General features: G+C 45.5%; 1 protein-coding gene across 3 annotated transcripts in view; it reads right to left on the bottom strand.

The window, feature by feature from the left end:
- Positions 1 to 1595: 1595 nt before the first annotated feature.
- Positions 1596 to 14949, bottom strand: part of PRKCB (protein kinase C beta) — a 367525-nt gene continuing 354171 nt past the window's right edge. Inside the window, exon 17 of one of the 3 annotated variants that reach the window (XM_061153029.1) lies at positions 1596 to 2247. In XM_061153029.1, the coding sequence (XP_061009012.1) occupies positions 2095 to 2247 (153 nt within the window). In that variant the 3' untranslated portion in view covers positions 1596 to 2094. The other 2 variants (XM_061153028.1, XM_061153030.1) reach the window with 2 other exon arrangements.

Raw genomic sequence — 14949 nt, 5'->3', positions numbered from 1 at the left:
TTCAAAGTTTTGGGGTAATTTGTTACACAGCAGTAGATAACTAATACAATTTAGGCTTGACCAATCAAAACACCCTACCCATGACCTCTCTCCACCCCAGATACAGGGCTTGGTTCAAGGATGTACATGGGACCAGGCAGAGCCACTCAGAGGAAACTGCAAGGCTCTTATAGGAGCTCCCAGCCTTATTTCACTGGATGTGATCCCAGGAAGATGAAAGGCTGGAACCTCTGCAGTCTTCTTGTGCCTGTGTGTAGAAAGTCTTGAACTGTCTTGTTGGTCTCTATATCCCCAGCACCCAGAACTATGCCTGGTTCAGAGCCTGTGGTCAATTATTTATGAAATGAAAGGCAGAGGGAGGAAATATGCAGGGCTGGCAAGAAATAGGGAGGAATCAGAAGTAGCGATAGCAACTTCTGTAATATCATCTTAAATGGAACATGCCATCACACATCTATAGAAATTCACATATTTTTGTTTTCTGAATGTGAGGCACTGAACACACAGTTTCTTCTTTAAGTTGGCTTTACCCAGTGTAACTGGCAGAGCTCTGGAAATTCTGCACAATACACTAGGATCAGTGGTTTCACTGTATCTGCTGAATGCCCACTTCCTGGGGGGTCTTCCAAGGAGGGAGGAGAAGAATAAAGTCTGTTGAGTCATGATGAACTTGCAGCAACAGATCTGCTCTTTTCTGCAACCCCATGACATTAGCAGCTTCAAAGGCAGGTGTTATTGATTGGATTACTACAGCTTTCAAAAAGAAAACAGAAGCCTGGTTTCATTCATTCAGAGAAGGTGTCAGGCTCACACCCAGTGATTCAGTAACATTCTCTGATCTCAGAGAATGGGTCTCCTTATCATGCCAACAGTTTTAGAAGCAATCTCCCTTATTTTTTTCCCTCCTCTTCTGGCTTCTTTGGATAAGTATGGCTGTTGAGAAAAGGGCAAACCCCCGTTTGTTTTGTCTGTTGCAGATATGGACCTAGGAGAAAATATTAGAGGGTAAGCAGTTTTACAAATGCGGGTGACATCCTCACAGACCACAGAAGTCTTCTGTCCTGATGCCAACCTCCCTGTTGACTTCTGTCATGAAACTGTGTCATGTACTTTGTGTTTGAGGACTGACTACATACCAACCACTCAACTGGATGACTGAGCAAAAAACCTAATTATGGGCACAGGAACGTATTAAGGTCATGAAACCTGTGACTGGCAAACAGCAGAGATCTTTACCTCAAAGGGCCACAGCATCCGGGGAAGTGGATGAGAGTGAAGGACAATAGGGGGTGGTGGAGACTGTGGTAAAATGAGAGGATGCACTGCTTTTAAAGAGACAGCAATTTCTCAGTTCTGTTGAATTATTTCCACATGGAAATGTAGGCCCAGTGCTGTCAGTCTTCTGATTTTTTTTTCAACTGAATCTGAAAGCCCAGAAATCTACATAAAAATTCCATTTTTTAATGTTGACAACAATTTCAATTAAATGAAATTCTGTGCAAGTGAAACAAAGCTCATCTATGGGATCTGGCTATGACTTCCCAGTTTGTAACCCCTGTACCAGACTCTATTTAAAAGCAGACATGTAAACAAGATTTGGCATATATTAACTCAGTTTAATCATATCAATTCTTAAACAAAAAATTTCCTCCAAGAGACAATAGTTCACAGTAACTGCAAAGCTTACTCACAATTTTTAAAAATACCAGTCATGCTTAGCATTCAAGGGGGATATTATAGAATAACTGTAAAAACTTTTACCAGGAACATTAGCTTCTGACTTTAAAAATTACAAATACTGAAGCATTTTGGTATCAGACACAGTAGTTTTGACATCGTCTGTTTGTTTGATGAGTTTCTGGAAGTTTGGAAAATTGTACCTCTAATATTGGATAAAGCGCTTATTCTAAACTAAACATTTTCAGATGTAGAAAACAAACTAGCAAGCTACACATACAAAGAAAAGCCCTCTAGGACAAGCTCTCCATGTGTGGAATGCCAGCATATGCACCATGAATCCTGGAAGACTAGAATTGATACATACACTTGGCCTGAAGTCTTACACTCCAGGCTTACAATGGAGTTTGCATTCACCTACACATTAATGACAAACTCTGGGTTAGTATAGGAGAAGCCAGCAAATTCATTTTGGTCCAAGTTCATGATGAAGAGTTTATCAGTAGGCGTGAGTTCCACAGGCTGTCTGGTGAACTCTTTGTCGAAATTGGAGGTGTCTCGCTTGTCTCTCTGCCAAATGGAAAGCAAACACATTAACATGGCATGAGGAGGAGGAAATGTGACCGAGACATGCCAGTTAGCGGGAAGCTGATGACGTCTCATGGGCAGAGTCGGGAGGAGCCCTGTGCTGACCGGTTTTTGCAGCTGCACTGCAATACTGTTCCCTGGCTTTCATTTCACATCGAATGCTGGCTTCTGGAGAGAAAACTTGGTGGACATTTTCTAAGAAAGGAAATGAGACATTGACTTTCTTTAAGGATTGCCAGAAAACATGGGGTGTGTGTGTGTGTGTTGTTTTCTTCGGCTTTGAGATAAGTTGGAAAACTACCTCTTACAAGGTATAATGTCACAGAAATAGTCATGCGGTAGAGTGTCCAGGAGAAAATCATTCAAGAGCGCCCCCTGTGGCTAGGAAGCTTCTTTCTTTAAAAAGGAGAAGAGCTCACAACCACTCAGATCCCCAGAAGGCAGAGAGGCAAGAATGGGGACATCAGATCGCTGCTCAACGAAAGGGGGGGATCACTATCCATCCCACATTCCCTGGTGCAATTGAGGCTTTGAAGGGATGCTCAGAAATCCACCCACAGACTAGAATTTGAGTCTTCATCAGACAGAGGTTCTTCTGATGATCATCAGAGATCTTCTGATGATGCATCTGGTTAACAAACTCAGTCTGGAAAGGCAGCCTTAAAATATTCTATTCTCCTAGTTAGTCTGGAGTTTCATTTTTGAGGGGTGAGGGCGCGGAGGGGACATCAATCCCAGTTTACTAACTATAGTTTGGGCCAAGTTTCACCAGGGAATGTCAGGGTGTGGGCTCATGAAAAGATCTCACAGCTGTATGATGCTCTCACCTCTTCAGGGTCCTTATCAGCCTATGATCTTCCCAGCCTCACCACCCACCTGGGGGCAGGCAGAGCTCCTCGCCCCCAGTGCTCTGACATACGAGAAAACTGAGGCACAGGAAGGTAAAGTGACTTGCCCAAGATTGCACAGAGGGGTAGTGACTTTTACCTGAACACACAATTCCCAGTTATGCTTCACCTTAGCCTCTCTGACTAGGGGACAGTTTGATGGCTGGTGTATTGCAAGGATAACCAAGGATAACGCATGGGTTTCACTGGTACTGGCTGAAGCCAGAGTGGTATCAGATTGTCAAGAAGGGAGAGAACTGACTGATTTGCTAGAGTTTGGCCGATTATCCCTGCTTTAGGTTTAACCCCTAAAGGGCACTGACTGACGAGGATTTCTCATTGCTGGCCTCATTGCCCTTTGCAAAATACCTCTCACAAGAATGCCTTCTTTTTGACTGCTCCCCTGAGACAGATAAAATGTCCCCACGAAGTTCCCCACTTACTCTTGTGGTGTATGTGTGGCGGTGTGGAGTGAGGGGAATATGAGGAATTCAATTCAGTAGGTGTGGTCAGAGGGGAGTGAGCTGAAGATGGTGGTGGAGCTGATTTTTGGGTGGTGGGCATCTCCTGCCATGCCCCACCCACTCTACTTTTTTCTCGTCCTGCCAGCTTCCAGCCTGTCCTGTGCTGTCCCAGGCACTGAGTGCATTCTTTCCTGTGTTCAGAGAAAGGCTTGAATGCCAGCTTTTCCTTTAATACTGTCTGTGCCTCCCTCTCTGAACCCCACTAGTCATACTTAAGCATCTTTCTAATTGTCTTCATTGCACTTGCTGCTGTCAGAAATTGTCATGACTATTTATTGCCTCTTTGCAGGAGGGTAAAGTCCTTGTCTGTATATTTCCACTGCCAAGACTTGGTACATGGCAGGCCTTCCACGATTATCTGCTGAATGAGTGAACTGATGAATGAAGACTTAATGAAAGATGAGCCTCTTGGCTTTTGACAACTTACAGTTGCCCCCAAGCTAGAGATCTCACTCTAGAGCAAAATAATGGAATTTGTTCCCACTGATCCTATGGGTCGCTCACATGGGCCCTTGTCCACTGTGAGCCCCAATATGGATAGAACTGTGTGAGGCTCCTTCAAGATCTTAGAGCTTCAGGGATGGGTGTGGGCCCTGGGAATACCAGAGGCTAGAAGGTAGGCAGCTGCCTCCTTTCAGGTCCCCTGGCTTTCCCTGCCTGTGGGCATCCAGCAGAGGTTCCCTTTGCATCATCCCCATTTGTTGTACTGGTGATGCTTCAATCAGCCACATGGTCCAAACAAGACTTGCCATTGTGGGCAGATCCTCAATAGCAAAGACCCCTGAACTTTACCCTAGAAGTTGGGAAAGAATGGGCCTCTCTGTTGGGAAAATTCCTTTCCGGGCCGACAGTATCTGAAGTCACATGAAAATATTGCACTAAGCCCAGGAAGGTTACTGAACCCGGGTCTCCTGCATTGCAGGTGGATTCTTTACCGTCTGAGCCATCGGGAAGCCCCACTAATTCCACTGGCTTCCTAGTAATTCCCCAAGATGGTCACTGTGACCATGGCCCTGTGCTTTCTTAGAAGAGAAGGTCAGCCAGGAGTCCAACAAAGGAAAAGAGGGATTCTAAGATCCTGGGAGACAACTAGCCATGGCTACCCTGGACTGTGTTCAGGCTTCTTTGGATTTTCTTATTTAGTTTCTTTTTACAAAACGACTCTCCAATTTAAGTTCTTCTGGAAAACATCAGCCTGTCTCATCTAGAAGAACCAGGTGGTGTCAAGCCAGGGGCAGTGTCTCCTTGAGGGCCCGAAAGGGTAATGCCTGCAGGAATCTGGACTAAGGACTTAGAACTGAGTTCTGAAACTAGTTCCCTCTCATCATACTGGCATCTGTCCGCTCACATCTTGATTCTGTGATCAGAACAAATATGGAGACTGTGCCTTTGGCCTTCTAGAAGGAAACTCACCCCAGCTCTTGTCTCTCTTTCCCCACCTTGGCACTATACCACTGGACCAGAAATCTGGGTCGAGAAGGTGCTTCTGTGTCTCCTTTAGCCTCCAATCTGGTCTCCAGAGAGAAAGAACCCCAAAGTCTTCTGATGACTCTTCCTTTCTTAAAAGACGTGTTCCCTGATTAACCTAGAGACAAGTTATCTCTAGATCACATCATGCTTTTAATGACTTGTTTAATGACTGCCTGCCTGGGTTGCATCTTCATGCTCCCCACCATGCTCCCGGCACCCAGGATAGAGCCCAGCACACAGTCAGTGCTCACTAAATGCTGCCTGGATAAATGAAAGGAGGGTGGAATACATGCACAGTCACAAAAATTAATTTAAAAATCTTTCTTGGATGTGTTTGCAAAGTATTCCGCTGAGATTACATCTGTTGAAAGCTCTGCTTCCCAGTCTCCTCTGCACTTGAAATGTTGATGGAATAGGCAACTGCAAGAATTCTAATGATCCCTCCCTTTCACAGAAGGCTTCCCTGAACAACTCTCAGCTCGGTGTATTAGGGGAACAGAGGCTTTGGCTTGAGTATCTACTTCTGCAAACTATTAAACTTTTGAAAAATAATGGCAGCAATTTGGAAAATGTAGAGTGCAGTAAATATAATACATATATATATACACACACAGTATATTCTTTCTATTTATATCTATTTATCTCTATCTATCTACCTATTTATATCTATTCATCCATCCTACATTGTTCTCTAAAGTTGTCTCTAATGACTTGTCGATGGCCCAATGTTTCTCCTTGGTTTTAATCTTCCTGAGAGTATATCCAAGTAAAGGCTTGGTGACCCAACAGCCAGATGAAAGACCTCAAATAACCTGTCTGTTGGTGGGCATGGCTCAGAGACGGCAGTCACAGAGGAGGAAGACCCACAGGGAGAATCAGGAAACTGGGTTTGCATTCCAACTGGCTGACTTTGGGCAAGTCACTTCCTCGCTCCTGATGCCGGTTTCCCAAAAATACAATGAGGAGGCTCTTACCCAGTTTTCCTCCTTCTCTTGCCTCCTAAGCCTGAGAGCTAGGGCTTCGTGTCTGCTTCCCTTGATGTCTAGATTGTGACCCACAACAGTGGCCACAGGGATGGTCCCCAAGCCCCCAGCAAGGAGACAAGAGCAGGCAGAAAGGAGTGAACAGCAGGGGGCTTTGCTCAAGTGGAAATCAAATAACAATTTTCTTAAAGATGAGAAGTCTCCCTTCAAGGACATTTGTCAAGTGTTTTAAGTTTCCTTGATGGTCTCTTAGAAGCCCTGGCGCTTGCAGAAATCACTTGACTTGTGACAAGAGTTGCCTTCATGGCTGCCTGAGGACAGCGGGGAACAGGAGGCTGGGATGGGGGACCACCTGCTGTCCTCATGGAATTTCCCCAATCAAGGAGTTTCCCTGGGCTTCTGGGGGCTCGTGAAGCTATTTGCTAGAAAGAATGAGTCTGAGCTGAGGGGCGTAGTGATTTTGGTAACAAACTCAACAGCCCCAGCCCTGCCCCTAGCTGGCCCCTAAACTTGCCTCTGGTGAGAATGTGGGCCTTGAGCTCTGATCTCATTGGAGACCCCCCCAGTCAGCTCATCCCACCTCATCAAAGGCCCCCAGGAGTCTCTAAATGATCCACAGTTTCAGTCTCTCTGACTGGCTGAACACTGGGGCCAAGATTAAGCTCTAGCTCTAATTTTTTCTGTCCTGAAGCCTCAGGAGGCCCCATTCTTCAGTTCGGGTCCATGTTTTTCATAGACAGCCGTTTTCCTTGAAATAGTATTTCTTCTTCTTTCTTGCTTTTTTTTTTTTTATTGTATCTCGATGCTAGAAGAAAAATGGCACATAACATATCCAGATACAAACATTTCCACAAACATCTTGCAAAACATCAAAGTGAAGAATACAACTGTCTATGCTTTCAAGACATGGTGTCTTTCTCAGAACACTTAATGAGCTTTCCGAAGCCAGCAACAAACCTAGACAAATCCCATCCGAGCAGGCGTGGGTCTGCCAGGCTCTAGAGCCGTCTTCTCGGTAAATCAAAGCAGGTCATTGTGGTTAATAACATTTGGACACGTATTTCAAAGCATGTGTAACAAAAGTGAGTAACTTTTTTTTTTTTTTTTTTGCATTTGAACAACAACAGAAATAAAACCCCAAAGCAAATAAAGTTTGAAATGTAATGTAAAACCATGGCCCTTTGGGACTTTGCTAAAGTGACCATGTCTTTTCAGGGAGTGAGTCCAAATGCCCTGTTCAAGTAGTTTGGGGATGAAGGTGATTGGGGGACACAGGGAACCAGAAATTATAGCATTAAGGTAGCACCCAAGCTGGTTGCCTTATGACTCCTGGAGGTGCCCTTAGATTGAAACTTTCTAAAAGCACACTCTTGGAATTTTAAAAGGGCTTAGATAATCTTCTTAACTTTTGAGTTAAAAAAATAAAATAAAATAAAATATTATTTTTAGCGTGTTTTTTTCCCAAAGCTCCTGGGGCCTCCAAACCAGGAAGAATGGAGGAAATTCCCCCTAAGGCAAAGCAACCATCTACTTGGATACAAGCCAAGCTCCAGGACTGGAAGTGGGAGAATACTGCTAGCATCCGATTATCCACTTGTTTGGCAGGAAGAAAATCTGGATTGGATGGTTGGCATTGGAAAAGGGATGAAAATGGCAGCGCAGGAAAAAGGGGGGGAAAGCAGGCATGTTCTGTCCCCGCTGGATCTACATCGCTGACATGCTGGGGAAAATAAATGCTACAAGGACTTCGATAATGTGCTAATTATGCAGCCACATTGTCAACATGCCATCTGCATAATCCCATCTCACAGAGATGCTCCAAAACTACCTGAGGACATTTGGGTCCTGAAACATGGTCACTCTAGTTTCATCAGCAAATAAAACATGGATGCAACTTTGCAATGAAAAAAAAAAAATGTCACCACAATAGCCGTTGAGCTTGAATGACAGAAATGAAGGACGGAAATCTACACAGCTACTTAGCTCTTGACTTCAGGTTTTAAAAATTCAGAGTTAACAAAGGAAAATCCTTCGAATTCTGATTGGTCAATATTCCTGATGACTTCCTGGTCAGGAGGTGTTAGAACTGGTGGATGGCGGGTGAAAAATCGGTCGAAGTTTTCAGCATTTCGCCCACACTATGAGAGGGGAAGAGAAGAATTTGTGGTGGGTGGAAAAAATAAATGAAACGAAACTGGAAACAGAACAGAACCAAGTGAAACTGGGTGCGGCTTCTCCAAGCCCTTCCCTTTCACTCCCTCGGAGAGATTGTTTCGATGATCAGAAATGAGAGCAACATAAAATGCAAAATTCTCATGACCACAGATTGGCAGGTGACCCTGCCTCCCGACCTTCAGTTCCTGTAGCTCCTGAGCTGCCCGTGGTGTCCTTCTGGGCAGTCAGGAGCTGGATGGCAGCGTGGGATAGTGGGGCTGGTGGCATGTGGCATGTTCTCCCAACTCCACCCCAAGGAGTTGGCCAAGCTCGTTCCTGAAGGAGATGGGATTAAGGTCCCTGAGATATCTTTTGTGGTACAAGATTTGAAGTAACTACCTGTTTATACTTCACCTTTGAGATTGCCAATATTAAGCAGCAGGTCCCTTAAAGCGCTGTCCTTTGGCTCTCAGACATCTCTGGAGACATTCTTCTACTCCACAGATACAAGAGTTTACACACTCCAGTTAATGGAGAGAAACATCAAGACCTGGGTTTGGTGCCTGCAATGGCGGGGCCACCACGAGGCCCTGGTTGGAGGGAGAAGTCATTGACCCTTAATTACAAGGTACCAGGAAGGAAATGTGGCCATTCTCCCTCTAGATGGTGATCTCCCCAAGCTCTCAAGAAGAAATCACCACCATTTCTCATGCATTCTGTTGAAGGTCCTGGTCTGAGGCAGAGTGATAACACGTGTGTGTGTGTGTGTGTGTGTGTGTGTGTGTGTGTGTGTGTGTTACATATGTTCACTCATGCGTGAGTACATACTCATGCACACACCAGTTCCCATCTAATGAGAAGAGCTGAGTCACTAGGCCTGATCTTCCCTCTTCACCAGCAAACCCATTTGCATGAAATCTCTAAGTATGTCAGTATCTACAGGAGGCAACCACAGCCTGATAACGTAGTGGTAGTAATGACAATTGCGATGTGTATGCATGCTCGGTCGCTCAGTCCTGTCTGACTCTTTGCAACCCCATGGATTGTAGCCCACCAGGCTCCTCTGTTCATGGGATTATCCCGGCAAGAATAATGGAGTGGGCTGCCATTTCCTTCTCCAGGGGATCTTCCCCACCCAGGAATTGAACCCGAGTCTCCTGCGGCTCCTGCATTGGCAGGAGGATACTTTACCACTGAGCCACTTGGGAAGATACTAATATTTATGACAGTTAATGTTTATTATGCATTTGGTAAGTTCCAGGCACACTAGAATGCTGTTTCTTTGTATTCCTTTTATTTCATCCTCCCAAAGACCCTATGAAGTGGGTATTAACGGCCATCCCTATTGTATGGATGAGGAGACTGAAGCCAAGGAGGTGATGTAATTTGTTCAGGGTCCCACTGCTAACGAATAGCAGCGCTACTGTATCAGCCAGGTTTGTCTGTCATCAGAGTCCAAGCTCCCGGTGCCATGTTGCTGGGCTGGTGACTGACCACATAGAGTGTGGGGTAAGGGTGACATAGTTCAAATCCTGACATCACTGCCCCCTAGGTGTGCCACCCTGGCCAACTCCCTTCAAGCCTCAGTTTCCTCTTTTGTACAGTAGAGACAACTCTCATTTTTCTCAAATGAGGTCTTGATGAGGATAAAACGAGATCCCGTGTGTGATTGACACCATGCCTGGCACCGAGTAAGCAACCAACACAGCCGAGCTGTGAGCATCGTTGGTTCTTGTTTTCCACTACAATTCCCCCCAGACAGCATCCACTTTCTGTGATGGCGTGTTTCCATGATGCTGAAGTTTTAAACGTTAAGGAAACAGCCTTGCATTTTTAGAGACTCATGTCAGACTTGGAGAAGCACATTAGTTTATTCCAAACTAAATTGTTTCAGCTGTTTTGACAGCTTGGCTTCAGTACCGATAAGGGACCCCCAACCACATGATCAAGACTCAGGTTTTTTTCTGCTGGCCAGCAGGGGAAAACTTTTGTCCACACAAAACTTGCCGTCAAGGTCAACACAGTGTGTTCAGGATTACTGTCCAGATCCTTTCATTGTTCATTCATTTTCTCATTCATGAAACACTTCTTGAGTACCTCCTATGTGCCAGGCCCTGTGTTAACAGTAAATCATAGAAAATCCATGCCTCACAGAGCTTACATTTTACTGGAGAAGAAAGGCAATCAATAAATACATAAAAACATAACTGTAAATGTATATTTTAAGGGCAGATGAGGAATGCCCTGACAGTTGGGTGGTTAGGACTTGGTGCTTTCCCCACCAGCACCCCGATTCCCTTCCTGGTTGAGGGAACTGACATCCTACAAGCTGTGCCGCATGGCCAAAACTCCCCCAAAACAACAAAAACAAAACAAAAAAATTAATAATGCCAGATGGAAATAAATGACATTAAGAAAAATAGAGTCTGGGTAAAGAGTGAAGATGATGCCATTTTTGATAAAAGTCAGCTTGGAGGTGACGTTCTGCAAGCCTCCAGCCAGGAGGAGCTGTGCAAATACTGGCAGGAAGGGCATTCTGGGTAGAAGGAGCTGCAGAGGCAATGGACCCAGGACAGGAGCTTGTTGGGCATGGTCACCGAACAGCCACGAAGCCAGTGTGGCCAGAGCAGTGACCAAGGGGTAAGCAGGAGTCTGAGAGTTCAAGAGGGGATTAGGAGTCAGATCACTGGTGGCGCCAGCCCTGTGAAGACAGAGGCATTTCAGCTCAGCTTGATGAGAAGCGGCTGGAGAATTCTGAGCACGGAGGAGGCAGGCTCTGACTTACGTTTAAGCAACATCACTGGGACTATGTCCCAAACAGACTGATGGGTGAATAGGGGGAAAGGTGGAAGCAGTTAGACCAATCAGGAGGATGCTGCAACAGTCCAGGCAAGAGAGGATGGTGGCCTCGAGGAAGGTGACAGTGGGGAAGATGGCAAGATGCACTGGACTGGGGAGGGGTCTACTCTGAATTGTGAGTTGATAAGATTTGGTGATGGATCGGCTGTGGGGTATGAGAAGACTTGTAGTCCGAGCCGCTTGGTGAGTGCGTGACACTTGGGGTAAAGCATGTTTGGTTGAAGAAATGCAGCCTTGGTTTCATTCATGGTAAGTTGGGGAGTCCAGTGGAGATGTCAAAGGTCAGACAGGAGTCCCCTCTCTGGGACTGGACTGATGGCGAGGCAGCGGGGAGGGTAGAAGATGGCTGTGATCATCCAGAGGAGAGAGATAGTGGACAGGGTTGTGGAAAAACAGGGAGCAGAAGGGATGGAGCTGGAAAAAACAAAGAGATGTCAGCGGCAGGGACTGGAGGAGTGGGATGGCGTGTTACAAGGCAGCCCTGTGCTGGGTGTTGGGATCCCAACCAGCCAGCACAGGAAGCTGAGACACAGAGAGTCTTCAGGGGCCATTCTTCCTAAAAAAAGAGAAAAACCCATCCCTTTCCCATCCACACCAGAAGGCTGTTGCTTTGCTGGGGCCTCCCCAGAGGCTGTGATGGGAGTCAGAGAAACAGCTTCTGGCAGTTCTGCAGCCTCCTCTCCCATCCCTCCCCCCACTGCCTGGAGAACAATGAAATCTTTAAGTGAGATAGCAGAGAGGAGATGCAGGAACAGGGGTTAACCAAGGGGGCACAATACAGCGGGAGCGTGATTTCCCTGCTAATAAGCAGCTTACGAGCCTGGCAGATCACAGCCTCCCTAAGTGTTTCCGTGTTTTTCAAATGGAGCTGTCACTGCCCATTAGCTTCAGGAGCGCTCCCTAAATGGAGACGTCAGCCCTTGGGAGGCACAGCCCGATCAGCTCTGTTCCTGCTGTGTCCTTGGAGAATGGACAGCTCCGCGGCTGGGATCTAATTACAAACGCAGCGTGGACCACACCTGCTTCTCTGGCTGGGGACGCTTCAGCCTCACTCAGAAGAGAACCCAACCCCCTGTCATCACTGGGGCTCCTGGAATGGGAATGGGGCCAAAGCCAACTAGGTTCTTTAAAGTCACACGGAACCTCTTCCATGATTGGAGAGGGAAGTGAGGATCGTGACGTGTTCACTTGATCCCCCAAATTTAAGAGCCAAGACCTCTTGAAAATCTTATCTGTGAACTGTTACATGTGAGCTCTTTTTTTCCCTCTTTTTCTTCCCTTCCTTCTAATTTTTGTTTCCTTGTGTTAATAACAGCTCCAAGCCGAGCTGTCAAATGTGGAGTTGGCTCAGTCACAGCAACCACAGGGATCTTTCAAAGACGCCAACCTGGATATGTCACTTTCCTGCTCTTGTCTGTGGCTGCTCCCCATGGCCCAAAGCCACACTCCTCAGCATGGCTTACAGGCTGTTTAGGACTTGGCCCTGGTCACCTGACCAAGAGCCCCCTCACTGCCCATGTTCCCCTAGCCCAGCTCCCACCCCCAACACACCTCCAGCTGTGTTGAAAGCCTCCCAGTTCCTGGAACGCTCATGCATGCTCACCTCCAAGCCTGAGCACAAGCTGTCTCCTCCACCAGGAAGCCTTGCCTCCCACCATGTTCCCTGCCATTGCCTACACGTCCTCTGTCTCCAGTCACTTCCTCCAGGAGCTTTTCCTGGAGCCCTCCTCTATACACCTGGGTTTAGCCCATCGAAATACAGGAAGAGACTCCCCTGGTGGTGAAGGGGTTAACGCTCCACGCTTCCATCCCTGGTCAGGGAACTAAGATCCCACATTCCAAGGTTCCAGAGACAGAGTGTTCATCAAAGAGTTGTAAGAGGGGAAAAAAAAAATTTTTTTTTAAATCAACTCTTGACCAATAGGGAAAAGAGTTGAATAAATAATGATATAACTATTTTTATGTATTACCATGCAAAACACTTTTAAAAATTAAAATAAGATGTAGAAGAATCTCAACAGTTATATATAATTAATAACAATGTGTACAATATGTTCCCATGTTATAAATTATAGACATAAATGTGTATATACTATCTGCATGTGTATTATATATGTGCTTGTGGAGATTAGGAGAGTTACAGACTGTTTGATTTTTCTTTTTTTTATGCTTATTGTGTTTTTGAAAATTTAAATAACAGCCAAGTAGTAGTATTAATAAGTATCTTTTTAAAGATTTTTTTTAATGTGGACCATTTTTTTTAAGTCTTTATTGAATTTGTTACAAAACTGCTTCTGCTTCATGTTTTGATTTTTTGGCCATGAGGCATGTGGGATCTTAACTCCCAGACCAGGGATCAAATCACACCCTCTCTGTTGGAAGGCAAAGTCTTAACCACTGGACTGCCAGGGAAGTCCCTACAAAGCCTATTTTAAATGAGGGAGCTATTGCAGTAGAGAAAGGGGAGAAAATAGGAATAAAGGGAATGGAAATATTTAACCAAATTGCTAAAATCTGCCTGGTGCTGTTTAATGAGCTTCATGTTAGTTAAAAATCCTAAGATTTCCCTAATAGCTGCCCTAGTGTGTATTTTGGTGCTAACGGAATGATGACGAAGGCTAATATTTAGCTTATCTAAGTGGGCATCTTCCATCTACTGATGTGCTGGGTACCAGAAATAAGGTGGCATATAAGACGTCCCTGTCCTTGTCATCATGGAGCTTCTAGTCCAGCAGTGGAGACAGATGCACACATGGATGGCGTGGCGTGGTGTGGTGTGACACGTGCTGCCACTGGGTACAGAGATGAGGGGCCTGAGAAGACTAGCTCAGGGAAAAAGAAGAAAGTCCAGGGAGACTTTCTGGAGGAGGCGACATCTAAGTTGAGTGCGATCAAAAAGAAAGTTATTGCTTCTTTGGAGGAAGGAAGGAAAGAATCCAGGGAAGAAACAAGTGAAAAGAGATCAGTGACAGCAGAAGACACTGGAGAAATGGATAAGGGTCTGCCCCATAGTTCTCGCTGCTTAACCGGGCTTGACAATGTGAGACCAACGGCACAGGGGAGCTTCCTGCCCAGCTTCCATCAAGACATCAGGGCATCTTCAGGAACTGAGCCTAGGTCATGATGAAAAGATACCCAAGCATACAGTCTGAGTAAAAGACAAAGGAGTCTCTCTTTTTTTAAAATGTGCAAATTCAATGAAATTCGGGATCCTTTTTATGCTGTATGGTTCTCTGCAGCAGGAGAGCGCAGGAGGGTCCCACCCAGTGAGCAGCCAGCCAGCCACGGACAGAGCCGCACACACATTTGATCATTTTTAAAAGTTGTCTGTAGACCAAGGTTTTTCTCCCGAGCAGAGTCAGACAATATTCCAAACGGTCTGGCCTTTGGCAAAGAAGGAAAGATTAAAGCCTCCTTTTCTGATAATGAAGGTCCCTTACTATGGGGAATATTTGATCTCTGTGTCTATTTAGGAAGAAGTCGGCAAGAGAGAGGTCTTCCGTGCGAGATAGCAAGTTTCATTTTTTAACAAATTTTCATTTAAAAAACATGCAATGTTTGTTTTCCCTCAGTCTCAATTTAAATGCTACCTCCTCAGAAAAGCGATTCCAGATCACCTCCAAGTAAAGGAGCTCCCTCTTTTCTCCTCTTCCTGTTATTCTCTCTCAGAATAACCTGTTCATTTCTTCCATAGGAAATAAAATGTGTGAACATCCACATCTACATGTTTATTTCTTTGCATATCTGTCGTTGTCTATACTCCCATCTAGATTGTATGAGCTACTGTGTGACTTTACAATCTCGATG

Source organism: Dama dama, chromosome 10 (genome assembly GCF_033118175.1).
Source record: "Dama dama isolate Ldn47 chromosome 10, ASM3311817v1, whole genome shotgun sequence".
Lineage (NCBI taxonomy): Eukaryota > Metazoa > Chordata > Mammalia > Artiodactyla > Cervidae > Dama > Dama dama.
This window is presented reverse-complemented; position numbering and strand designations above follow the sequence as displayed.